General features: G+C 53.7%; 2 protein-coding genes across 3 annotated transcripts; one reads left to right on the forward strand and one right to left on the reverse strand.

The window, feature by feature from the left end:
- Positions 1–136: 136 nt before the first annotated feature.
- DUSP11 (dual specificity phosphatase 11) lies at positions 137–6345 on the reverse strand. Of its 2 annotated transcripts, none has more exons than XM_085080743.1 (9): positions 6236–6345; positions 5541–5616; positions 4355–4486; positions 3738–3861; positions 3170–3230; positions 2825–2871; positions 2567–2642; positions 1897–2028; positions 137–1133 (listed from the first exon to the last, which is right to left on the reverse strand). In XM_085080743.1, exons 1-9 carry the CDS (start codon positions 6268–6270, stop codon positions 605–607), a joined length of 1212 nt encoding a protein of 403 aa, XP_084936869.1. In that variant the 5' UTR covers positions 6271–6345; the 3' UTR covers positions 137–604. The 2 variants fall into 2 exon arrangements, with proteins under 2 accessions (XP_084936869.1, XP_084936868.1); XM_085080742.1 differs by having other exon boundaries at positions 137–1145.
- A 2020-nt stretch (positions 6346–8365) lies between these two features.
- Positions 8366–14968, forward strand: PROM2 (prominin 2). The gene is made up of 23 exons (XM_085080636.1): positions 8366–8779; positions 8982–9031; positions 9155–9357; positions 9469–9589; positions 9788–9851; positions 9927–10016; positions 10127–10326; positions 10415–10489; positions 10575–10638; positions 10755–10914; positions 11036–11188; positions 11566–11689; positions 12207–12298; positions 12372–12456; positions 12561–12707; positions 12814–12885; positions 12958–13050; positions 13160–13213; positions 13548–13628; positions 13883–13951; positions 14095–14184; positions 14287–14393; positions 14484–14968. Exons 1-23 carry the CDS (start codon positions 8563–8565, stop codon positions 14545–14547), a joined length of 2475 nt encoding a protein of 824 aa, XP_084936762.1. The 5' UTR covers positions 8366–8562; the 3' UTR covers positions 14548–14968.
- Positions 14969–25106: the final 10138 nt, after the last annotated feature.

The following is a 25106-nucleotide window of genomic DNA, read 5'->3' on the forward strand; positions in this document are numbered from 1 at the left end:
AAGCCAGCCGTTCTCACCCCAAACCGGGGCAAAGCCCCCGCCCAACACCGCCGCGCACAGCTCAGGGCCGCAGCGCCGATCCTGCCGTGCTCTTCAGGCCCGTCCCGGGGGAAATGATCGCTCCATACCAAAGCTTGAGTTTGCACACCGTGGAAATTTACTTTAGCAAAAGTGAGTAAAAAGGAGGGAAAAAAAAAAATCTTGTTTTCAGGCCAAATCCTATTTCTCATTATGTATCGAGGAAATAAAAAAAAAAAAACCGTTTTGTTGAAGGTTATAGTGATGCTCGAGGATGTTTTTTTAGGATTATTCCAGCTCTGGTTGAGTCCCTCTTAATTCTCTGCAAGTCTCATGGAGAACACTCCATTTAACATTGGATTAAAAAATTTCTTGCAAAAGCATAGGCAAGGGGAAGCAAGAGAAAACAGAAAATTTAAAAACAGCCCTGTTAAGCAGCCCCACACCTGGACTGGCAGTTCCTGGTGGAGTTACAGCCACTCCTTGCAGTCCTGGGAGACTCGTCCCAGAGCTCCTGCAGGGCAGGGACACGGCCCTGGAAGGGCTTTCCTTGGGGACAACATTCTGCGTGCTGTCAGGACATTTCCTACTCCATCAGTTTGTGTTTCTTGTGCCGGCGTTTCCTGGTGGGTGTGGGGTCCTGGGGAGGGCAGGGGTGACAGTTCTGGGGGGGCAACAGTCCCTTGTGCTTCTTCTTGGCAGGTGGTGAAACCAAACAGTTCCTTGGGGCCAAACTGCATGGCTGCCTCTCCTCCGGCTGCCTCTCCTCCAGCTTTTTCTGCTGCCTCTGCTCCAGCTTTTTCTGCTGCCTCTGCTCCAGCTTTTTCTGCTGCCTCTGCTCCAGCTTTTTCTGCTGCCTCTGCTCCAGCTTTTTCTGCTGCCTCTGCTCCAGCTTTTTCTGCTGCCTCTGCTCCAGCTTCTTCTGTTGCCTCTGCTCCAGCTTCTTCTGCTGCCTCTGCTCCAGCTTCTTCTGCTCCAGCTGCCTCTCCTCCAGCTGCTTCTGCTGCTTGTGCTCCAACTGCCTCTGCTGCTTCTGCTCCAGGGCCCCGTGCCTGTGTCCCAGCTCCTGGGGCTGTGCCTGAGCCTTGGAGTCAGGCCGCTGTTTCTTCTTGACACTGTCAGGGTTCCTGGAAGGAAATCGGGGGGTCAGCACCCAGAAAGGGCTGGTTGTGAACACACAGCTCCTTTGGGTGCACCTGGTGCCTTTTCCTGCAGCCTGAAGGAGGGGACATGCAGGAGGAACAGCCAGGTAGCAGCTTCACTCCTGATTTCGGACAGCAAGGGAAGTTTTCATGAGGAAATGTTTTCCATGCCCCTGAGAGTGGGGGTGAACAAGGCACTGCTGTGCCAGAAGCTGGCAGGGGCTCCCACATGTGCCCTGGAGATGGTTTGGGAGCTATCAGAGGTCATCTCCCAGCTGGGATGGGCTCCCAGGTCAAAGGGAAGCTCTTTCCCTGCATTTCCTGTTCCAGGAGGAGCCCAGGAACAGAGGGAGAGTCACTACCTGACTCTCAGGATAAGAGCTGTCTTACTTGGCACTTGATTCAAAATCCTTTAGTGTCTGAAATGTCCATGCTGGAGAACATTCCAGCCCCACTGGGAACCAATTCCCACCCTGCCAGTGGTATCATTCCACACCCACAGGCACAGGAATGTCATTCCAAGGCAGAGCTTTGCTGCTGTAGGCACAGGAACTTCACTGTTGGTATTTTGGCTCCAAACAACTTTCAGTTTTTTTTTTTTCCACCCTACCGCAGCTGGCAAAGCTCTGGGGGAGTTGCAGCTTGTAAAAATCCAGTTGCAGTTGTTCCAAAGGGAGGAAGCAGCTCTCTGAGCCTGCTCAGCTCAGGGCACACAGGGAAAGGGGCAAACACCTACCTGGGCACTGCCAGGGGCGGCTGGGTTGAGTGATGCTGGGGGTGTTTGACCAGCTGCTTTTGGGGCTTTGCTGTGGCACTGCCTTTTTTTCTGACGCGATCCGAGCCCAAATTCTTCAGTCCATGGCCCCTTCTAAAGAGAATTCTGGATGTTTTGCGTCCACAAAGCACTCACTGAGTGATCTATTTCACACTCAATCCCAGCCCTTCCCATCACTGCTCACCCAGAAAAGGCTCACAGGCCTGGGGGTCTTTACCACCAGTTATAATTCCAGAACAGTTTAGGTTGGAAGAGACCTTAAAGCCAATCTCATTCCACTCCCTGCCAAGGGCAGAGATACCTTTTACTATCCCAGATTGCTCCAAGCCCTGTCCACCCTGGCCTAGGACACTTCCAGGGATCCAGGGGCAGCCACAGCTTCTCTGGGAATTCCATCCAGCCCATAACCACCCTCATAGGGAGGAATTCCTTCCCAATATCCCACCTAACCCTGCCCTCTGTTAGTTTTAAACCATCCCCCCTTGCCCTGGCTCTCCTTGTCCATTCTCCCAGCTCCCACCTTCCCCACAGTCCTGTCCCACCATCCCTCCTGGAGACACTCAAGAGATTTATGGCCTCTCCAGCAGCTCTCCCTGGGCACACCCCTCACTCTTGGAACACACAGACTCACTTTTTCATGGATCTCTTCTGAAGATCCCGGATGTAGTTGGCTCTCTCTATGGGATGCCCTCGAGACTTGTTAAACACTGGGGAGAGACAGTTCTGAGTTACAGCAACACAAATCACCCACGGGGCTGCTGAGCAACTGAAACCCTTTATGAGGGTTTTAACCCCTTCAACCAAACACAGTTCCCTCCCTGGAGCTATCCCAAAACTTCTGGTCATCTAAAACCTCACTAAACATTCCCCATCCAAGCAGGATACGTACACTCTATGGCAGTATTTGGCTCCATGCCTTCAACATCAATCAGGTACCTGCACAGAGCAGCAGAAAAACTCTAATTACACAATTAACTATGAAAACATTGACAGGTTGGTGATGATTCAAACAGGAAAAAAGAACTGGGGAGTTTTTAAACCTTTTATTTACATGCCAGAATGGAGTATCAGCATTTGCTCTGCTGAATTTGGGGATGAAAAATGCCCCCTAATAACAGCTGTAAATCCTTGCAAGGCTGGGATTACACAAACCACTCCACTCTTGTTTTGCTGGTGCAACACTCTTTCCTCCTGGAAATGCCACCTAAACCCCGTTTGACTCAGGACCACTCACCTACAAACCAAGTAGCCAGTTCTGTTCAAGCCATGTGTGCAGTGCACCCCGATGAGTTTATCTGTAACACACAGGTGGTATTTAGGTGCTTCTTCTGCCAAATCCCCCCAGAATGAGCCTATCTGCATCAACCCTCCATCACTGACATCAGTAAAGTTAACAGAAATAACCACACATAACATCACCATATTTATATCTAATTAGCAGTACTAACTCAGCTTATTAACTCATTCATTCTGGCGGCTCACCTGCACAATCATGTTTCAAACTCAATTAAAGCTCAACTCATCAGAGAATCCTAGAATGGTCTGGATTGGAAAGGATCTTAAAACCCATCCAGTGCCACCCCCTGCCTTTGGCAGAGACACCTTCCACCACCCCAGATTGCTCCAAGCCCCATCCAACCCAGCCTGGATTATCACAACCAACATGACTTCCTTCACCAGGAAAACCCCAACCTATTGCCTTGACATTCCCATGTCAAGAGAAGGAAAAGAAACTGCTGCTGTTCATTAAAACATCAGTTGCCCATCCCAGTAACAGCTGAGTCAGGGAAATCCACACTCACCGTTGTCCTTGTTGTCTCTCAGAAACTTTTTTACAACATATTTGAACCTAAAAATGGTCTCTTTGTTTGGGATTTCATGTCCCATGGTCAGGATCTTCGAGTAGCAGAGTGTGGGTGGCAGCTCCTACAAAAAAGAAACTTGGTAATTTTCAGAAGGCACAAGGATTCCTATCAGTTAAGGAATCACAGGCAATAAGCCAGAAAAAGATGAAGTTTTTCCACTAAGGCCAAAAGAGCAGCTACACAGTTTTAAGTAAGAAAATTTCTGCTTCACTCCTTTGACAAAGCACCAACATTACAGATTATTTCTTCTCCTTTTGCTCTTTTTCCCCCTGGGGAAAATGAAGCACACAGAGAATCTGGAACACCTTTCCCAGTGATCACACACACAGCCAAAGCTGTATGCAATCAGCTCTTCACTCAGGAGATCCCACAAAACCCAACTTTAGGGCATCCCCAAACTTGGGCTGGTTGGTACAAAGCGGATCTGGGGGTTGGAGATCAGATCAGGAAGACTCTGCAAGGCTTCACCTCATCCCCTGCCAGAGGATTCCAGGCCTTCACACTCTCCCAAGTTACCCTCTTGGAGGAAAATCTCTCAGTTTCTGAGCACTGACCTCAGGCCCATAGTAGCGCGTGGTGTACGTCAGGTCGATGATGAGCCCCAGTTCTTCCTTCCTCTCCTTGACTTTCCTAATGAGGTCATGAGGGGAAAATCTCTCCTGTGGCAGAAGGTTCCGATCAAAACTCTGCAGAAAAGAATGTTTTAAAGCAGCTATTAAGCTCGGGTGTGTTGTGATGGGTGGGAAGAAGCTCCTGCTCTGGAGTGTCCTGGAGATCAGGGAGAAGGAATGAGGAAAGGAGCAAAAGCTGATGCAGATGGACACAGGAGCTGGATCACTGAATCATGGAATGGTTTGGGCTGGAAGGGACCTTAAAGCTCATCCAGTTCCACTCCATGTCATGAACAGGGAGGGCTTAGGCCCTTCAGAGCTTTGAGGTGCTCAGCTGAGGGTTCCAGGGGTGAGTGATGACTTTAACTGTGGCAAAATCCCACCGTGACAAACACATCCAGACACGGGACATTTCTTGGAGGAAGCTGCAAACCAGGGCTTCAGCTCAAACACATGGAATCACAGAATCACTGAGGCTGGAAAAGCCCCTCAACACCATCGGGTCCAAGCTGCAAGCAATCCCCACCTTGTGACCACCCCAGAGCACTGAAGTGCCACATCCAGCTGTTCCTTGGACACCTCCAGGAATGGGGATTCCACCATTGCCCTGGGCAGCCCCTTCCAACATTTACCACCACTTCCATGGAGAAATTCCTCCTGATGTCCAACCTGAACTTCCCCTGGCATAGCCTGAAGCAGCTCCCTCTCACTGCATACCTGTTCCCTGGGAGCAAAGCCCAACCTACCCTGGCTGCCCCCTCCTGTCAGGGAGTTGTGCAGAGCCACAAAGTCCCTCCCGAGCCTCCTTTTCTCCAGACTGAGCCTCCCCAGCTCCCTCAGCCTGAGTCTCTCCCCTCTCCCAGTTCCTGAGTTCTGTGACTCCCACAGACACGACCCTGTGGTGTATTTGTGATACTCCAACCACCCCAGAGCAGAGCCCAGCACAGCACACACTGACAGGACCCTGAGGCCCAGCTGCTGCCATGCTGACCCCTCACAGCCCCCACTCCCAAAATCCGGCTCTGACACTGTGTTTCTCAGGAATTCACTCATAGAATCCCCACAAAGTGACACTTTCCCACAGCTGCTACCCAGCCCAGACTGGCCTAGGACCCTGGTGGTCACTCACCTTCTTCAGGGGCACCTTGAAGGCGATGAAGCGTGTGCCTGGCATCCTCCGGCCCAGCGGGATGTAGTCGGTCCACCTGAATCCATGGAGGTGTTAAACCGCGGCAGAGATCCCCGGCCCGGGCGCCTCGAACACCCCCAATTCCCTCCTGGCCTAGGAACCACAAATTCCTGCCAGGCCCAAGAAACCTCAAGCCCCCACCCCCGAACCCTTCAAAACCCCCTGTCCTGGAGATCCCCCCGACTCCCTCGGGCCCAGAAACCCTTACATTTTCTCCAGTCCTGAGGACTGTCAAACCTCTCAAGCCTAGAGCCCTCAAACCCATCCTGGTCTGGGAACCACAGCCCTGGTCTGGGGACCCTCAAACTTCTACCAGGCCAGGGCCTCCCAAACCCCCCGGTTCAGGGACCTTCAACCCCCACCCTGACCAGAGATCCTCAAGCCCCCCCAGGCCCGGGGACCTTCAAATCCTGCAGGCCCCGACACCCTCAAACCCCCCGTCCCAGAGACCCTCATCCCCCACCCCACGACCCCGCTCTGACGGTGCCACGCGGCGCCGCGGCTGCCGGGGGCCGGCCGGGCCTCGCTGTTCTGAGTCTCTCCTCCCGGCGCGGAGCCCGGGGCAGCGGCCGGGAACCCCGAGCGGGAGGAGATGCGGGAGGGGCGGCGGGGCCGCGATCAGGGGCCGCACTCACCGGTCCGGGATGCGAGAAGCCCCTCGGCCCACCATGATGGAAATGGCGCTGCGCCCGTATGTGACGTCACTTCCGCCTACGCACGACGAGCAACGGCACGCTGAGACCACGCCCCAACAAACCACGCCCATTCGGCGAGGCCACGCCCCCAAGTGGCGCCCTGTGGCTCTGGCGCCGCGTAGCGGTCACAGGTGGTACAACAGCCCTGCAGCGACAAGGCCACCGAGGCAGCGTCAGTGCCCCAGGAGCGACTAGCGCCACTGCTCCGGTAGCAGCACCACCGCCCAACGACCCAACCAGCTTCACCGCACCAGCACCACAACCAGCATAACCGCACCAGAACCAGCACCACCGCACCAGTACTGAAACAGCATCCCCAGTATCATGCCCCAGAATGAGCACCATCTTGCCAGTACCAAAACCAGCATCGTTATTCCAGTATGAGTGTCTCTGTGCGGGTACCAGTATCACTGTCCCAGTCCCAGCACCCCAGTTCACCCCAGCACCTCACAGCCCCTGGACTGGCATCCCAACCAGTACTGATACCAGCATCCCTGACTTGGTCCCTGTATCCTCAGTGCCACCATCCCTAAACAATGCTGGTACTGGCACCACCACTAGCAGCATCCCCTACCCCATCCTGGCATCAACATCTGTGGAACCAGCATCTCCACCCCATTCCCAATACCATCACCACCAGCACCCCACAAGTACCACTTGGAAGCCCCCTGAAGGGCCACCCCGAGGGCTCCCCATTGTGGCCATATCATTCTGTATGGTTCAAACACAGCTGGGAGCAGTAGTTGTCTCTTGGGGCAGGAAGAGGGAGGACAAAACCAATCCAAAAGTATCCTAAAATCATCCCTTCCCACCACTGGGGTGGGATGGGGCAGCACATATATGGCAGGGTCACTGGTAACACTCCATCCCTTCCCCTTGGACATGAAAATCTCTTCTACCCCCAAAAATATCACTGTTGGGATGGAAGATTGTTGGCACTGGAAAACACAGCGGGCATGAGAAATCACCATGGGAATGGGAAGTCAAGTCTGGGATTGGGAAATCCTCATGGGACTGGAAAATCGAGGTTGGGGTTGGGAAATCATCGTGAGAATGGGAAATCATGGTGGGAAATCATCACTGGCTTCCCCATCACTGCCCCAGTACCAGCGTGGGCAGCTGGGGCTCCTTTGCTGTGCACAGGCACATTCACATATAAATGTACCTTGCTAAGATTCCAGGCTTTCCTAGCCCTGACAATTTTGTCCCAGGATGGGACAAGCCAAGCCAGGGCAGGATTTTCCTGTCCGCAACATCCCATTCCCAAGCGGGCGGTGGGGATCAGCGCTCTGCGCCCAGCCCGGAAAAAGGCTGCCGGCATCTCCAGCTGGGCGGAAAGCCCCTTTTCCAGAGGGAGGAGAACCACACGGATTAGCATCAACGCCGGGGAGACGGGGGCGTGGGCAGCCGGCGGTGGGGAAGGGCCGGTCGGACCCGCCCGGCCGAGCAGGGTCCCGGCTCTCGGGGTGCCCCGCGGCCGTCTGGGCACAGCGGGGCTGCTCCCCCCGCACCAAGAGATCAGGTTGAACCTCCTGCGCTTGCAGCCAAGCTTGTAATTAGCGCTCGGTCCATGCCGGGGAGCAGGATCAGGCCCTGGGAAGAAGCCTCGGGGTGTGAGACATGGACTGGCTGAGCCTGGAAAATTCATCTCACACCCGGGCGGCGAGTGGGCATTGCCTGTTGGGGCTCAGTGCCCCTCTCCAGGTGTTCCTCCATATTTTCTTTCTTGTTGCTATCCCAGATCTCGGGATGCTTTTCCAAAGAGTGATTCTGCCCCACAGGCACACATCCACACATGAGGATCGCCCCACAAGGACTTTTGCACACCCCAAATGATGCCTAAAATCCCTGATCCCTCCTTCCGGGGTGGCTGGGGGGAGAACGAGCACCCTCCAGCCCAAGGACAGGGGCTCACCACCCCCTGTCCCTCTCCCCAAAATGCCGGGGAGGTTTTGCCATCAATTTTGGGAAAGGCCTTTGACAGCGGGCACCCCGCGGCGGTGACTCAGGGTGCCGGGTGTTGCGAAACAGGCCTGGGATGGTTTGGGAGACGCCTCCACGCAGCCCCGCCAAGCCCAGCCGCCCCGGGGAGCCCGTGGGGGGAACAAGCCACGGCAGCGTCTGGGCTTTGCGCGGCGGCCGACCCGTCAGGCAGGTTTCCCGGAGCAGGAGCCCAGCCGGAGCGAGCCGTCCAGGGCCGGGAATGCCCCTCCGCTCGCTCGCAGGCTGACGGAGCCCCCGGCTCTGTCCTCGCCACCGCCGGAGCCATGCGGGCGGCCGGGCTGCTGCTGGCCTGGGCACTGCTGCATCCCGCTGCCACCCAGCAGTGCCACCCCGCCAGCCCTGGAGGCGTCCTCCGCTTCACCGACCGGCACGCCGAGATCCGGGTGCCGGCGCTGCACCGCGTGCCCAGCTCGCTCGATCCCCTCTACCGCCTCGTGCGGCGCTGCCTGGACCTCATCCAGCAAAACCCCCTGCCCACAGGTGAGCCCTGAGCCAGGGAGCCGGGATGGCACTGCTGCGGGTGCCGGGACCTCAGGGGGTTTGATTGCTTCAATCCCCGCAGCCGGAGCTGCTCCAGGGATTCCGAGGGATTCGGATGGTGCCTCTGTCCCGGGAAGGTTGGAGGAACATGGGGTGAGACCTCTTCTCCCAGTGCTATGATTTTATTTTTTTTTTTTTTCAGAGCTGCTCAGGACAGCCCTGAATGACCCCGGCTCGGTGCGGACGTCGCAGGTGAGCCGGGACATGAGGCAGGGGACCCCACGGGGATGATATCCACCTGGCACGGGGCACCTGGGCACACGGGGCACCCCAAGCTGGGTGCAGCGGTGCCGACCAGGCTCTCCCGTCGCGCAGGTGGTGCAGTATGAGCTGGGCTATGTCATCTGTGCCGCGGTGGCTCTGCTGTTCAGCGTGGCCCTGCCCGTGGCCGGGATGTGCTTCTGCTACTGCCGGAGCCGGCGGCGGTGCGGGGGTCGCCTCCGCGCCCACCGGCGCTCGCTGGGCTGCCGTCGCCGCTGCCTGCTGGCCTGCCTGTCCTTCACCTCCCTCATCATCCTGTGAGTTCCCCAAATCACCCCGCAAACTCACACTGGGTGGGTGCAACCGTGTCCTGCAGGACGGGGAGGCTCTGCCGGGCAGCCCCGTCACCGCCTGCTCATTCCCGGCAGGATCAGCGTCACCTGCGCCTTCGTCACCAACCAGCGGGTGAAGGGGCAGATGGAGCCAGGGCTGGGGGCTGTGCCAGCCACCCTGCGCACGCTGCGGCAGCACCTTGCCAATGTCCCCCAGGTGCGTCCCCGAGAGGCCTCGCCCCCGCCATGGGGCGCTGCCCAGGGATGGCCGCATTTCCCTCAGGGAATAGTTTGGGAGGAGAGAGGAGGTGACGCGGCTGCGTTAAAAATGTATTTTGAATGGCAACGTGGGGCTCCCTCCCCTCCCCTCCCGGGGGCTGCTACCCCAGGCTGACCAGCTCCTCTCTCCTGGCAGGGGGTGCAGATGGTGGTGGACAAGTTCGACGTACCCCGAAAACAGATCATCTCTGACCTGGGTGGTAAGCACCGCGCCGGGCAGCATCTCGAGCTTCCCTCGGAGGCGAGGTGCTTACGGGACTCCCGCTGTCTCGCAGGGCTCAGCCGGAGCGTGGGGCTCTCCATCCACGCGCAGCTCAAGGCCATGACCTACGCGGCGCTGGCGGACCTGCAGGACAGGGCCGGAGGTACGGCCAGAGCGCGGATCTCCCCGGGACCGGGGCCGAGACCGGGGCCAAAGCCTCGCCGGGACGGCCGAGCGGAGCAGCGTGAACTAGCCCTGGGCTTTCTCTTTAAGACCTACAGACCTCGCTGCACCATTTACAGATTCTCGACAGGACGGTGCGGGCGCTGGCGGCGGCGCGGGCCGAGCTGGAGCCGGCGCTGCGGGAGCGAAGGCGCCGCGTGGTTGCGCTCCTGGACGACCCGCGCTGCACCTCCTGCGCCAGCGTCCTGGGCAGGGCACAGAGCCTGGAGCTGGGCGCCGACTACGGCAAGGTGGGGATGGAGTCTTGGTCCCCCACCTTCACCATCACCTCCCCGCCCGGCTGCCCCGGGGCTCACGGGTTCCTTCTTCCGCTCCAAGGTGCCGTCGGTAGAGAAAGTGTTGAAGGCGCTGGACGGTCTGCCCCGAAGTGACTTTGCAGAGATGATTCGCCAGGTTGGCTGGTCGGGGTGAAGCAGGGGAGTCCAGCACCCGCAGGCAGCTCCGGCTGAGCTGCTCAGCACCCCCTCTTCCCTTGCAGGGCAATGGCACCTTCAACTCCATCCCAGAGCTGACTGTGGAGAGGATGGCGCAGGTCATCCAGGGTGAGTGGGGCTGCCAGACCGAGTGGGGACACCCTCCGTGGGGCGAGTCCCCATTTGGGCACACAGGGCGGGATGCAGGGACCATCCACCCCTCCAGCATAGCTTTGACCCTGCAGATCTGCGGGACGATTTGGCCCGCACGGCGGAGAAGGTGCAGTCCATCGCTGACGGCTTCCCCCTCCACGACTACACCCGGCCTGTGAGCGAAGTCCTGGTGAAGGCGGAGGACCGGAGCCAGCCGTACCTGCGGGAGGTGCAGCGCTTCGAGCGGTACAGGTGACCCTGGGGGCAGGATGGGGTGCAGAGAGTGCAGTGGAAAAGGGCACTGAGCCCCCGCCGAGCCCCAGGTGCCTCAGCCCCTCATCTCGAGGCTGTGCCCTGCTGCTCTCTCCCCCAGGTGGATCGCGGGCACGGTGCTGTGCTCCATCATCCTCCTCATCCTCGTCTGCAATGTGACGGGAATGGCCCTGGGGGCGTACGGGCTTTCCAAGCGGGAGGACCCCAGCGACTACGAGTGCCGAGGAGAAGCTGGCGCCAAGTTTCTCCTGGTGTAAGAGCCTCTCTGGGTGCTGCAGGGGCTATTCCATCTCACCCCCCACCCCACTCCCCCAAATAAACCCCCAAAACAAAAACCAAACAACAAACCAGAAGGGCAAAGCCAAGGGAGGGACTGGGAGCCGTCCCAGCGGAAAAGCTTTTGAAGCCACCGCCTGCGCCGGCAGGTTTGGGAGAAGCCGCTCCTCCCTGGGAGCTGGCAGCTCCTGTGCCCCGGTCCCGCTGCCCGGCACACCCCGCTCCCAGGGCCCTTCCCAGCCCGGCGTGCCCGGGCTCGGGAAGGAGCCGTGGGGCTGCAGCTGGACGGACAGGTCCCTTCCTGCCCGCTCGGGTCTGCAAAGCTAGCGCCGGCGCCTCCTCTCCCTCTTTCAGTGGCGTGGGCTTGGCTTTCCTGTTCTCCTGGCTCCTCATCCTTCTGGTTTTCGCCACCTTCCTGGTTGGGGGCAACATCCAGACGCTGGTTTGCAGGAATTGGATCAACCAGGAAATTTATAAGGTGGGTGGCCACACATCCACCCATCTCCCCATGAATCTCTGCCTTTGTGCACCAAAACCCCTTTAAAAGCTCTGTGTCCTTTCCCTAAACCCGACCGGAAAAGCCCCGTCCTAGACCAGGAGATTAAGTCTGGGATTAGCTCCTCGGATTTGCATCATCTTCTGGGAATTGCCCTTGTGCTGTTAATTGACTTTCCGCAGGATTGCTGTTTCTGGTCCTTGGGATCCCTGGGGTGCTCGGGGCTGGCACGGTGTGATGGGGCTGAGAGAGGGATTGGGGAATGGGATCAGGACTCTTCCCATGGCAGTGCCACACACAGGCAGGTCCCAACCCAGGGCTGTCCCTCTGAACACGCCTGGAGAGGCTCTGCAGTGGGGAATGTACAAATAAAGGTAAAATTAGTTAGGCTGGGTTGAGTTACCCCAGAATGCACCTGCAAGGGCAGAGCACCCCCAAAATCATTGCTGGGAATGCCTATGCCTTACTCCGACCCTCTTTTTCCTTCTGTTTGACTCAGTTCATTGACACCCCTGGGAATCTCCCTCCATCCATGAACCTTACCCGCCAGCTCAACCTCAGGAGAGACTCCAACCTCACCTCCACATACCGGTGAGTGCCACAGGAGCCCCTCCGTGCAGCGAGGGCAAATTTGGGATCACGCTGCCAACGTCCCTTCTTCCAGGGAGTGCAAGAGCGGCGCGGGGCTGTGGGAAGTGCTGCAGCTCGACAGGTCCTACAACCTGGATGAGCATCTGAAAACCCCCAAGGTGAGGGCTGGCTCCAGCCAGAGCTTCTGCTAACGGCACGGAGATGCACGAGCTTTACTGGGGTTACTGGGAGCCCTGCAGAATGCCTTGTCTGACCCTCACAGTACACGTCTGATTTCCAAAAACGCCTGGGCGACTTCACGGCGCACCTGGGAGACGTCCGGCTCCTCCGCAGCGAGGGCAGGCAGGACCTGGAGACCTTCGCCCGCAGTGGTGTGGATGAGGTGGACTACGGGCGCTTCCAGGAGGAGGTGAGGGGTGCTCGGGGGGAGCTGGACCCCACTGCAGGATGTGTCCCACACCTGGGCCACCTTCAGGGTTGGATTTTGGGCAGCCCCCAACTCTATTTTCCCGCAGATGAAAATCCCTGTGGTGCAGACTAGCCTCCCTGGCTTGGCGAGGAACCTCGAGGGGCTGCAGAAAATGCAGGTGAGTGGCAGGGCGGGCGGTGGGGGACCCTCTGTGCCCACGGGGACATCCTCACCACGCTGTCCCCTGCAGAGGAACAGCACGGTGGCTGGGCTGCTCGGAGCTGAGGCGCGGGCACTGTGGCAGATGCAGAACTCCACGGTGCAGTCACAGGAGGCTCTGGTGGTGAGTCCGTGCTGGGCTGCTGGCAGCGGTGCAGCTGGCACTGCCCAGTGGTGCCCCCTTGAAGGGGACAACGGGGCTTTTGAGCCCTTCTCACCTCCCTGTCCCACAGGCAAAGCTGGGGGAAAGCGTCGAGTTCCTCTCCCACTTGGCACCGCACCTCAAGGTACTCACACGTCTCCTCCAGCCCCAAAAACCTGTGGTAACCCATGGGTCCCATCTGCCAAAAAAAAAAAAAAAAAAACCAAACAGTTACAGGGTGATGGGAGAGCCAAGAAAAATGCCACCCAGGAGAATCGGTCTATTTTAGTGATCAGATTTGCTGTTGCAAATCAGAAATCCCCCGCAAAGGGGTTTTCCTGCTCAGGGCACATCCCTCTTTCCCTGCCCCCTGGCAACCAGAACCAATTTGAGGCTTGGCATCGCTCCCAGCACCCCCCGGGCACCCGTCCCGCTGCTCCGAGCCCTAAGGATGCTCTGCCCTTCCTGTGCTTCCCCAGGTGCGGGTGAAGAAGACACTAGCCACCACGGCCTCGGTGGAAGCCCGGCTGCCTGTGCAAGCCCAGCAGATCCTCCGGCAGGTGAGCCGGGGCTGGGTTAACCATCGCGGGTGCAGAATTCCCCACAGCCAGAAGGAAAGAGAACAGGGAGCTGCCAGAAGTCACTGGGAGCCCCCAGCCCTCATTTCCCAGCCTGACATTAGCCCGGGGGTGATTGGACTGGGGCTGGAGCTGGGCTGGGGAGTGCAGGGCTGGAGCCGGGCTGGGAAACGCGGGGCTGAATCCAGACTGGGGAGCGCAGCATTCGCCCTCCATGCCGCCTTCCCTCTGCCCAGGAGCTCGGCTGCTTCACCAGGAAGGAGCTGCGGTATTTCACGCAGTACCTCAACTGGGTCGGGCAGACGGTGAGTGCTCCCCTTCACCCCACGGGCATTTTTGGGGCCAAGGAGCCTCCATGGATCCCTCATGCAAGCCCTGAACCGAGGCAGAGAAATGCATCCCAGGAGGCAGGCGTGGGTTGATGCCTTGTCTTTGCTCCTCATTCCAGCTGAGGGAGGACGTGGCTTCGTGCCAGCCGCTCGCCACGGCCCTGGACAACGGGAGGGTCATCCTGTGCGACCGCATCGCTGACCCTTGGGTAAAGGTCCTGTCCCTCCATGGAGATCCAGTGAGGAGCTACGGGAGCACCGAGGCTCCCCGAACTCCCCGCACAGCTCAGCCCCGCGCCCTTTCCTTGCAGAACGCCTTCTGGTTCAGCCTGGGATGCTGCACCTTCTTTCTCATCCCCAACATCATCTTCGCCGTCAGACTCACCAAACACTTCCGCCCCATCCGCAACCGCCTCATGTGAGCGGCGGGCGGGGCCAGGAGGACACGGGGATGTGGGATGTGGGCTCCTTCCTGACCCCCTCCGTGCTTTCTTCTTCTCCTTCGCAGCTCTACGGGCTCCGAGGAGACCTGTCCCTTCCACATCCCGCGGGTCACGGCGCTCAAGCTCTAGGACGGGGCTCTGCCGGGTGCGGTGCCCCCGGAGCTCCCCCAAACCCGTGCCCTGCTCCCCACCGAACCCGTGCCCAAGCACTGCAGGGCTCCGGATCGCTCTGACATCTCGCAGGGCTTTGGAGCTCTCTGACGTCTCTTCCTCGGTGTCCTTTGGGGTCTGGCGTCCTTCTCGAGTCCTTCGGAGATTGGGGTCCCTCCGACACGTCTTCCTTGGCATCCTTCGGGGGCTGAGCACCCGTCCGGGCTGCTCCCGGAGCCCGGCTGATCCCGGCTGCAAGGGGAGGCTCCCCCAGCTCTCTCCCACCGCCGCCGCACCCTCTCAAACCGCAGGGAAGGGCTCCCGCCGCTGCCCCACGACAATTCCCCACTCCCGGCACCTCCGGGCGGTGTGGGGCACATTAAAGCCCTCCCCAGCCAAAGCTGCCTCCGGATCCTTTGTTTGCACCCTCCGTATTCCTGTTATCCACAGGGAACGGTTCCGAGGGGGATCTGGGGCCGAGGGGACTGTGGGACTGAGGGATCTCAGGGGCTCCAGGGCTGAGGGGTTGCCACAGCCAAGGGGACCTTCGGGGCTGGGGACTCTGGGGCCAAAGGGGGAACTCTGGGGGGAACTCTGGGGGGAACTCTGGGGGGAACTTCGGGGCTGAGGGTGTTGCTGTGGCCAAGGGGGCTCTGGGGCCAAGGGGGCTCGGGATTTGAAGGGACTCTGGGGCTGAGAGGACTCCGTGGCTTTGCGTTTGAAGGGGCTCAGGGGGACTCTAGGGGAGAAGGGCTGCTACAGCCAAGGGGGGGCTTCAGGGCTGGGGCTGTGGCCGAGGGGGCTCTGGGGCTGAGGGGAGCCCATGGCTAAGGGGACTTGGGGACACGGGGACTCCAGGGCTGATGTGGGGCTGAGAGGACTCTGAGGCTGGGGTAGGGGGCCTGTGGTTGAAGGGACTCTGTGGCTACGGGGCATCGAGGGCCAAGAGGACTCCAGGGCTGACGAGGGGCCATGGCTGAGGGGGGTCTGGGGCTGGGCTTGTGGCCAAAGGGGTGCCATGGCTGAGGGGGTGATATGGACATGGGGGTGACACAGACATGGGGGTGACACGGACATGGGGTGACACAGACACGGGGGTGGCATGAACATGAGGGTTCCAGGGCCAGGTTTGAGGACACTCGAGGGCCAAGGAGGCTCTGAGGCTGTGGATGGACCAAGGCCCTGGCAGTGACCCGTGGGACCCCCATGTCCACCCCCCAAGACCCTTCTCACAAACCCCCTCCCACTGCAGGGCTGGGGACCCTCCTGGCCTCGGGCTGCTGTTAATTAGAGTTTAATTAGAGGTGCGGGCTCAGGGCCAAAGCTGCTGGTGCAGGGGTGTTTGCTGTGGGCACAACCATGGCGTGGTGGAATGGTTTGGGTTAGAAGGGACATTAATAGATCATCTCACTCCATCTCCTGCCATGGGCAGGGGGCTCTTTCCCCCATTCCAAGGAAGCCCAAGCAGGGCTTTGCCTCCCAGTTTGCCTTTACAGTGTGAAATTCCTGCTTTTCATTCATAGTCTTCATCCCCTGGTTTCAAAGGGTTTTGTCCAACCTGCAAATTATTCACAAAATCCACCCAGGAGTTTGCAGATCCACCAAATGAGGATTTCCTAGTATTTCCCCCCCTGAAATGCTCTCTCTTTGCCAGCCAAGAGAGAAGTGCCCCATTTTTATGCATTATTAAAAGGCTTTTCCTACCCACAGCCAGCAATAGTGAAAACACCTGGTTTATGCATTATTTAGGTTATTGCTGCCCAGAGCCAGCTGGTTTTAAGCAATTCCTCGCCTGCAGAGGTCAGCATTGGAAAGGCTTTTTCCAAAGGGATTTAGGGAGTTGAAGCCCGAAGGTTTTTTGCAGGAACCCTCATCCCCAGGGATGTCCTCAGCCCATCTGGAAAACATCTGATGGCGTGAAAAATCAGCATTAAAATGGAGTATTTTGTGTTCAGAGGGGGTTACGGTGGGGAGAGGTGTGTGGAAAAGTGTTGCTCTTACCAGGCCTTCAGTCAGGAAATGAAATACTCCCAGCTGGATGTGTTTTGAAGGCTTAAAGTCACAAAATTCTGAGATAATTAAAAAGGAAAGGTTTGCCTTATTTTTGTAAGCCCCTCTCCACGGTAGTCCCATGTTTTAAACACTGTAATACCCACTTTGTGATGCGGGAGAGCAAAGGGATTATCTACTTTAAATGTTAAATAACATAAAAGCAATAATATTTACTGAGTCCATCCACTGATTAAAGAACTCACAGAAACAAACACAGAGTTGTTTAGGCTGGAAAAGACCTTTGAGGTCATCAAATCCAATGGGTTTGCAAACAAATGAGATGAATTCAGCTACTTCTTCTTCCTGAAGTTATTTCTTGTATGTGGGTTACAATAAATAACAGATAAATAATGAATGACAGAAGAATTTACCCCAAAATAAATGTTTGTTATGGATCCATGGTCACCACTGAATATCCCTGCTCCTCGCCTAGGAGGTAGGTGGATTAAAAATGTGAGGATCTTTGAGTTAATGGTAAATCACTGAAGAATAATCCAGAAAATTGTCCTAAACCAACTGGAGGGCACTTTATTTACTAGGGAAAAAACCAAAAAGTGAGGACAAGCTGGATAATGATTCCTCACCCAAAGCAAAGTCAGAATTTATTATTAACCTCCAATCCCACCCCACAGGGCAGCCTCAGAAAGGCACCTTTTCTCTTCTTGATTACTTGTATTAATAAATTAAAGACTGAAATTAGCCCAATTCCAGCTCCTAAATATATTTTTTTTATGATTTGGTGTCTCTTATGTCAGAGGGGTTTTTTTTCTGTATCAGTTTCTCTGGGTCTGTGTTCTTTGACTTTTAAGGGCTTAACCAAAGTGTTGATTAAACCACTTCCCCTCTCAAATCCCTTCTTGGAATTCAACCCCTGGGACACCTCACCTTCCTCATGCTGTCCCCACTGACCCCGGGGAGTGTCTATAATTAATAGATAATCAATAATTCAGAGGGCTGGAGGCAGCAGCTCTGTCAGCTCTCCCTGCAGGGTTGGGAGCTCTGCTCAGCCCAGGTGCTTTTCCATATCAACTCCTATTTCAGAGCACAAATTGTTCTTCTCTATTCCCGGAACTGAGGAGAAATGCAGGAAAAGTCCTTCTGTTTTCACCAGAATTAGTCTATTCATGGAATTGTAATAGCATTCAATTTTACTATTCTTGTTTCATTTCCCTTCATTTTTCCCCCCATTTTCCAATGAATACCAACCTCCCTTTCTTCTCCAGAAAAAGGATCTGTGACCTCTTCCATCTGTTTTTCTCATCATCCCCTAAAAACAGCTCAGGAAGCTTAGGCACAAAACAGCTGCCGTGGAGAGTTGCTCAAAATTTCATCCCCATCTCCAAAATGTTCTTTTTAAAGCTGTTTGTGCAGCAGAGATCCAGCAATTAGTGAGGGAGGAATGAGATCCCAATTCTCAGCTCGATTTCATTTAATCTCAGCTGAGGAGTTGATGTAATTGTACCAAACTTCTTATTTTTTTCAGGCATGGATTGCCTACTGACTCCTTAACCCAGGCTCCCAAATGAGCTCAGCTTTGTGAGAAACCAAATTCCCAGAGGTTTTACTCCCATTTTCCTTTGTTTTTAACATGAAAACTCCTTGGATTATTGATACCCCAAAAATATTTTGGAGGCACAGAGGTTTCAGGCCAGAATACACACAAGACAACACCCTGAGAAAAACAAACTGTGTTTTACTGATGCTAATTAATATTTGGTATTTAATGGCAGTGCATGGGGCTTTGCTTCCAGGAGGATTCAGTGCCCTGAGCCTGGTGAGCTCAAGATAAACACCCAGTCCTGACCTGCTGCTGTGAATGCAAACCCAATTTCCTTTGCTTTCTGAACTTGGATCATTGTTCTCTCCCCAGAGTCCTTCTGGGCTTGCTGGGAAAGGCTCTGAAAGCCAAACCAGGGGCCAAGGTCGCCAGAGCTACTGGGAAAAGAGCACGTTCCAGTCGTGTGTGTCAGTCAGAGACAGCTTTAGGAAGAATTGTAGGGAGAAAAAATTCTCTTTGCCCATTTCTGGGCTAAAACAGCATTTCCCAAGCTTTGCCAGAGGGATTTGCCCTCTGGTGCTGCCCCCACCTGTGGACTCGCAAAATGGTTTATTTTCATCATTTACAAACTGTTCTCCTCCATCCTCTGGAAGCATCACTGGATAAAAATGCTTTGCAGCTTGTGCTTGATACCTCTGGATCTTTCCTCTTGATGCATGCGGATCACGGCAATCCTGAGCCCTGAAAAGCCTGTGGGCTTCTTGCCTTGTAATTCCAGCTCTCTGCACAGATTTAACATGACTTTAATTGCTCTGGTATTCTCCATGCTGGCTGAGAGCTGCGGCACTGGGAGTTGTATTGGAAAATTTGAGGAGATAAAATTAAGGAGAAATCCTTTGGGAGAGCTGTCAGCTCTGATGCCTCCACTCAAGCCCTAAAACTAGCACACCCCAGCTCCAGACTGTTTTAACTATCTTTGTTTTTATCCAAAATATTTCTAGCTGGGAAAAAACCCTAATTTCTAAAGAATTTCTTCTCCACATCTCTGTCAAAGTTCAACTTCCTCGCCCATACATGGCTTCATTTCTCAGGACAGGCATTCCCATGGCATAATCTGGGGTCAGAAGCAAGAATTTTATCTGGGATTTTCAAGTGTGTAGGAACAGGGTGAGTAAAACCACGTGAGCCTCCTCTGAGCGCCTCGGACCGCAGGGAATCCACCGCGGAAACACCTCAGGGGAAATGCCCCAGGTCGCAGTTTTTCCTAAATAAAATCATTTGGAATCTCAGCTGCCTTCAAGCTCCAACCAAAACCCAGCCGTTTTCCCTGGGGATGAACCTCTTGGATGATCCCGAGCATGATTTATTTACACCAGCTGCGAGAGAGCGAGCAGCATTTCAGCTGCCAGCACCATTCCTGCATCCCTCGCATCCTTCCGTAGCCATGGAGACGGCGACGGGGGAGCATCGTGCCCATGACAACCCCGCAGGAGCATCTTGAGCATCTTCGGAGCAGCACAGCCTCCCCCTGGGCTTTTCCTCGTGCCAGACTCCGATTGTTTCTCATTCTGCTCCCACGCAGGTGATGGAAAAGCTTTTCCTCATAGGCAGCTCTCCTTCCAAGATAAAAGGGCAGAGAAGGAAACACACGGGGAATATTTGACATTTAATATTTGGTGTGTAAAACCTCTTTGGTGCATGAATAAAGACAAATTTTATAAAGAGCCTTTAAGTTGCTGCTTTAGGGGACAGCAAAGCTTTGGTTTGAGTCCTGTGTTGTGTTGGGTCAACATCCCAGCTGGAAGATGCTCCAAACTAGATGGGAGGATGCAGATCCCATGGGAAACTTTCTCAATAGATCAGAAATCCTAAGGGATACATTTCTGGCCTGATTTCCCCCCTTGAGACTAATTTCCCAAGCCCAGTTTGTTTATTCTCATTTTCACCCAAAGCAAAAGGGGTGAAAACCCATAAAATCCCAGCTTTCCATGGAGGTAAAGGGGAAAGTCTGGGTGGAAATGTACTCACAGCTAAGAGGATTTACACCACTGTTTTGTGAGCGAGTTGGGTTTAATCATCTCATCCTCATTGAGCATGGGAGGTAGAAACCAGGTCAGGGGAGGGAAAAGCTTGTTGTGCTCTCAGGTGAATAAACAAGGCAAAGATCTGCGTCTAAAATAGCTGTATCAAAGAAAAACATAATTTAAAAAATATTTTAATTTAAAATTAATTTTAAAAAATATTTATCTGTCTCCAACCTGCCCCTTGTTTCAGTCCATTGCTTGACTTTTTTTTTTTTTAATAAAAAACAAGTAATTATCTGCATTTCCTGGGGGTCAGCTCTCTCCACCTCACCCACATCCCCCTTTTCCTAGGAAACTGACTTTTCCTGCCCCTTTCCCAACTCAACCCAGCCAGGAGCATCAAGAACCTCGATGTTATCGCTGCATCCATCACACCTCCAAAAGAATATGCTCTTTCCCGCGAGGGAAATCCAACATTTAAACACCAGCCCGAATTTCGACACAAGCTCTGAGCTCACAGCGACACATTCCGGGCTCAGGACAATTCCTCCGAGCTGCCTTGGATGATTGATGCCAAAACAATGGGAACGGGAGCGTCTGCGCCCATCCTGGGTTATTTTGAAGGAGATGACCTCAGCACTGCCACCTTATGTCATCCAGGCGGCCCCGAGCCCGGAAAGTCCTTCCAGGGGATTGCGAGTTAAAAATAAATGCGAGAGAAGGAAAGGAAAGGAAAGCCTCCCAGTGAGTCATGTGTGACAAACCGTGCGCCGAGGGGGGAAAAAAATAGAGATATTCAGCTTTTCCTGCGAAGGAGCCAGCTGTGGGTAATGGAAGTTCAGGGGAGTTTATGGGAATTCTAGGATTTCTGGGAAAGAGTTTGTTTCTGAAGCTTTAGGGAGGAACATCGTGTTATAAAGGAGCTCGAACTCCGGGTCCTTTTCTGAGCGGAAAACAGAAGATTTATTGATAGCAAAGGACATAAGGAGCCCTTTCTGGGAAGGCTTTTCCCAGACACAGCAGGGAATTGTTGGTGTCCTGCAGCAGCTGCTCCCAAGGCACTGGGACAGGTTATTTTTAAACCCAGCACTGGGCTGAAACTGGAGCAGACAGCAAACACTATCTTTGAACAAGGACTGACTTCTCCAATCTCCCATAAATTGAGCCACATAGAGGCTCAAATCACAAAATCCATTTTTTCCTCCCACTTCAAAGCATTTTATTATCATTTTTTATTCCAAAACGAAAAAAATTCTAAAAGAGCATTTTTATTTATTTATTTTTTAATATAAGCTGTTATTTTACCTTCTAGCACCCAGGTGATGCCTGGGAGAGGTCAAAGGCACATTTTTGGGAGCTGTATCTCATCCGGGTTATCTCCCAAGGCCTCGGTGCATCACTGGGAAGGAATTAGGGAGGGGAAGATCCTTCCCATCCCTAAGGAGCTTACATGTGTCCCTGCCTGGAATAGCAGTGAGCGCAGGAGCTGAGGTTATTATACCCCTAATCAGATTGGAGCAGCTCCATGGACATTTATAACCCCATGGATAAGAATTTCTAACCCTATGGATGAATATTTATAACCACGTGGATGAACAATTATAACCCCAATGGATGAACATTTATAACCCCAATGGATAAACATTTCTAGCCCTATGGATGAACATTTATAACTCCAACGGATGAATATTTTTAACCCCATGGATAAAGATTTCTAACCCTATGGATGAACATTTCTAGCCCTATGGATAAATATTTATTATCCCAATTGATGAATGTTTCTGACCCCATAGATGAACATTTATGACCCCAATGGATTAACATTTTTAACTTCATATATGAACATCTATAACCTCATGAATGAACATTTATAACCCCAATGGATGAACATTTATAACCCAAATGGATGAACGTTTGTAACTCCATAGATAAACGTTTTTAACTGCAATGGATGAACGTTTTTAACTTCATATATGAACATTTCTAACCCAATGGATGAACATTTGTAACGCCATGGATGAGGTTTAACGCCATTTAGAGGTTTTAAGGCCTTTTCTAACAAAAAAGCTCAGGAGGGTGAGTGCAACCTCCAAGATTTTATATTCAAATTGCCACTCTCGCAGAAGAGAAAAAAAATTAAATTAATTTGGTGGATTTGTGTCCTCAATGATCTGGATTTGTCTTTGGAGCACAACGAGAAAAAGCTTTGCCTGATTTGCTGTTTTCTGCCCCCAAAGCCACCCTGGCTGGTCCCTGTCAGGAGCCTCCCACAGCAGGAAGATTCTGGCAGGATCCTAATACCTGTGAGTCACATCTGCCCCAGGATCCTGTTCCAAAATGACATCACTGCTGAGGGAAGCAGATCCACACGGAAAGGACAAATTCCTCCCCACACTGGGGCTGCACCAACTGTGCAGTCATAAATTGATTTATTCTTTCCATGAACTCCTTGGCTTCGCAACAGAGCTGCCTCTGGCCAAGCAGAAAACCCCTCTGGAAGCAGCAGGAGGTGTAGGATGGAAAGTCTGGCTGGATGGTTTTCCCCTCCATGGCTTCCTCCGCTGGCATTCTGTTCATGTCCTGACGTGTGTGTGGGACTAGGGACTTGCTGGGACTTCTCCTCCTCCCCATCGTGGGTTACATAACCAATGACTATCTGGAAATTGATGGAATTCACATCCTGCTCCTGCTGGTTTTTCCTCCTGGCTTGTTTTCCTTCACAGTAAAGGCAAAAATTCATTCAGTCCCAGAATCATGGAATGGTTTGGGTTTAGAGGGACCTTAAATGTCACCCCCTGCCATGGCAGGGACACCTTCCACTATCCCAGGTTGCTCCAAGCCCTGTCCAACCTGGCCCTGAACACCTTTTATCCTTTTTTTTTTAGTCCTTTTACAATATCTTTTCTTTGTACAAGAAAACTTCAGGGTGTTAAGGGCAAAGGAGAAATTCCAGCCATGTCTGGGGTAATCCTGCAGTTGAACACAGGATGATGATGATGATGCAGGCCAAGATTCCCATGCAGTGCATGGAAAAGTCCTTCTGGCCTCTAAAAATGGACCAAAAATGATGTTTTTTTTCTCTGAAAGGAGAGCTGCCATTCCTGGGCTCAGCAGGGCTGTGAGCCCCAGCACAGTCCAAGTGAGCAAGGAAGGCCTCACCATGGAAAAAAAGAAAATATCCTTGTAGAGCTTCAAAATTTTAATTCCGCAATTAATATATGACAGGAAAATAAAAGTCTGAGTTGCAGCTTTCCTTCTAGCTGGCAGGGAAGTGCCACCAGGGCTTTCCTTCCCTGTTCTGCCATGACTCCTTTTGTCCCCAGATTGCGTTTTCTCTGCTCTCATCCAGGCAGCAATCTTCCCAAGAAAAATCCAGGCAGTTTTGCTTCAAAGAGAAGCAAATAGTCACCTGTGGTGACTATTCCATTAGAAAGTAAGCCAAGCTCCACAGAACACATTTCATTAACCCTCTGAACACACTTATGCCTGATTATTTTTCCCCTTGGAGGGTTTTAAGAGGTTTCTGGATGAACTAAGTGGAATTAGAGCTTGAGTTCAGATTTTTTTCTGGCTCCAGGGAGTGAGGGCTGGATGGGGACTTCACCCCTACCTGCAAACCCCTCCAGAAAACCCCAAAACCATCTCCCACAAACTATCTGGATGCATTCCCTGCCTTTGCTGTGACTCATTCTCCAAGCAAACCCAGAGCTGTGTGAATAATAGCATTTTGCATGAATCAAAGCAACAAGAAATAAAACCAAATCAATGAGAGGCAATGAAGAAGATGACCCTGCCTCCTTCCCCGGCTCATCATTAAACCAAAGTCAGCGTTTTCCAGCTGTTACGAGAAAAACTCAACCCATTAATGATTTCTAAGCTGGCACAGAGCCTGTTGCATTATTTCCCCCATGGATGAAGAAAGGCCAAACCTCCAGAGGAGATCGATGCATCTCCTGTGTTGAGGCTGAGAGAAATTTTACCCTGAGATGCTAAAAAACCATTAAAGAGATGCCATGGATACACTGGGTGGGGTGATTTCAGCCCTGATAACTTCCACAACAAATTCAAAATTCATTAATAATCCATAGGCTGCTCCTGCTTGATTTGTAGCTGGGATCTGGCAAAATTTCTCCATTTCTACAAACAGGACCAGAACATCTGTAATAAATTATTACAATAAAATCTTGATTTTTAGATTTAATGCAGGATTAATTCATCCCAACCAGCCCATTCCAGCTTTCTTTCACTTCCTGGCATGGCCTTTGGATAGGCCATGGATGAGTATTTAGACCCAAACCAGGCAATCAGGAGCCACCTGCACATTCACACATGGAATAAACATCTCCTGTAGGACTGGACTTCCACAGGCACACAGACCTTAATCCTGCCTATTTAATTTTCTTCTCCCTAAATTAAAAACCCCGTTTTCCCAGCACAGCCCATTCCCTGCGAGACAGAAATTGTTTTTATTTTTTTAACATAATCCAGCCAGATGGATCACAAGGCTGTGGAGCATCAGGGCAAAATGCCCTTTAGGTCCAGATGTGCTCTATGCTCCAGGGGAGGAAGCATTGCTGGGTTACTCATTCCTGGTGCAGCTCTTTTGGGCAGCAAAGCCTCAGGAGGACTTTGGCTGTGTCGTGAGGCTGTGTTAGAATCCTAAAATCCTGGAATGGCTTGGGCTGGAAGGATCTTAAAGCTCATCTTGTTCCACCCCCTGCCATGGACAGGGACACCTTCCACCATCCCAGGTCACTCCCAGCCCTGTCCAACTTGGCCTTCTGCACTTCCAGGCATCCAAGGGCAGCCACAGCTTCTCTGGGCACCCTGTGCACCCTCTGCACAGGGAACAATTCTTTCCCAAGATCCCATCTCTCCCTACCCTCTGGCAGTGGGAAGCCATTCCCTGTGTCCTGTCCCTCCACCCCTTGTCCCCAGTCCCTTTCCACCTCTCTTGGAGCCCC

Source organism: Lichenostomus cassidix, chromosome 22 (genome assembly GCF_008360975.1).
Source record: "Lichenostomus cassidix isolate B80296 chromosome 22, HeHo_3.0, whole genome shotgun sequence".
Lineage (NCBI taxonomy): Eukaryota > Metazoa > Chordata > Aves > Passeriformes > Meliphagidae > Lichenostomus > Lichenostomus cassidix.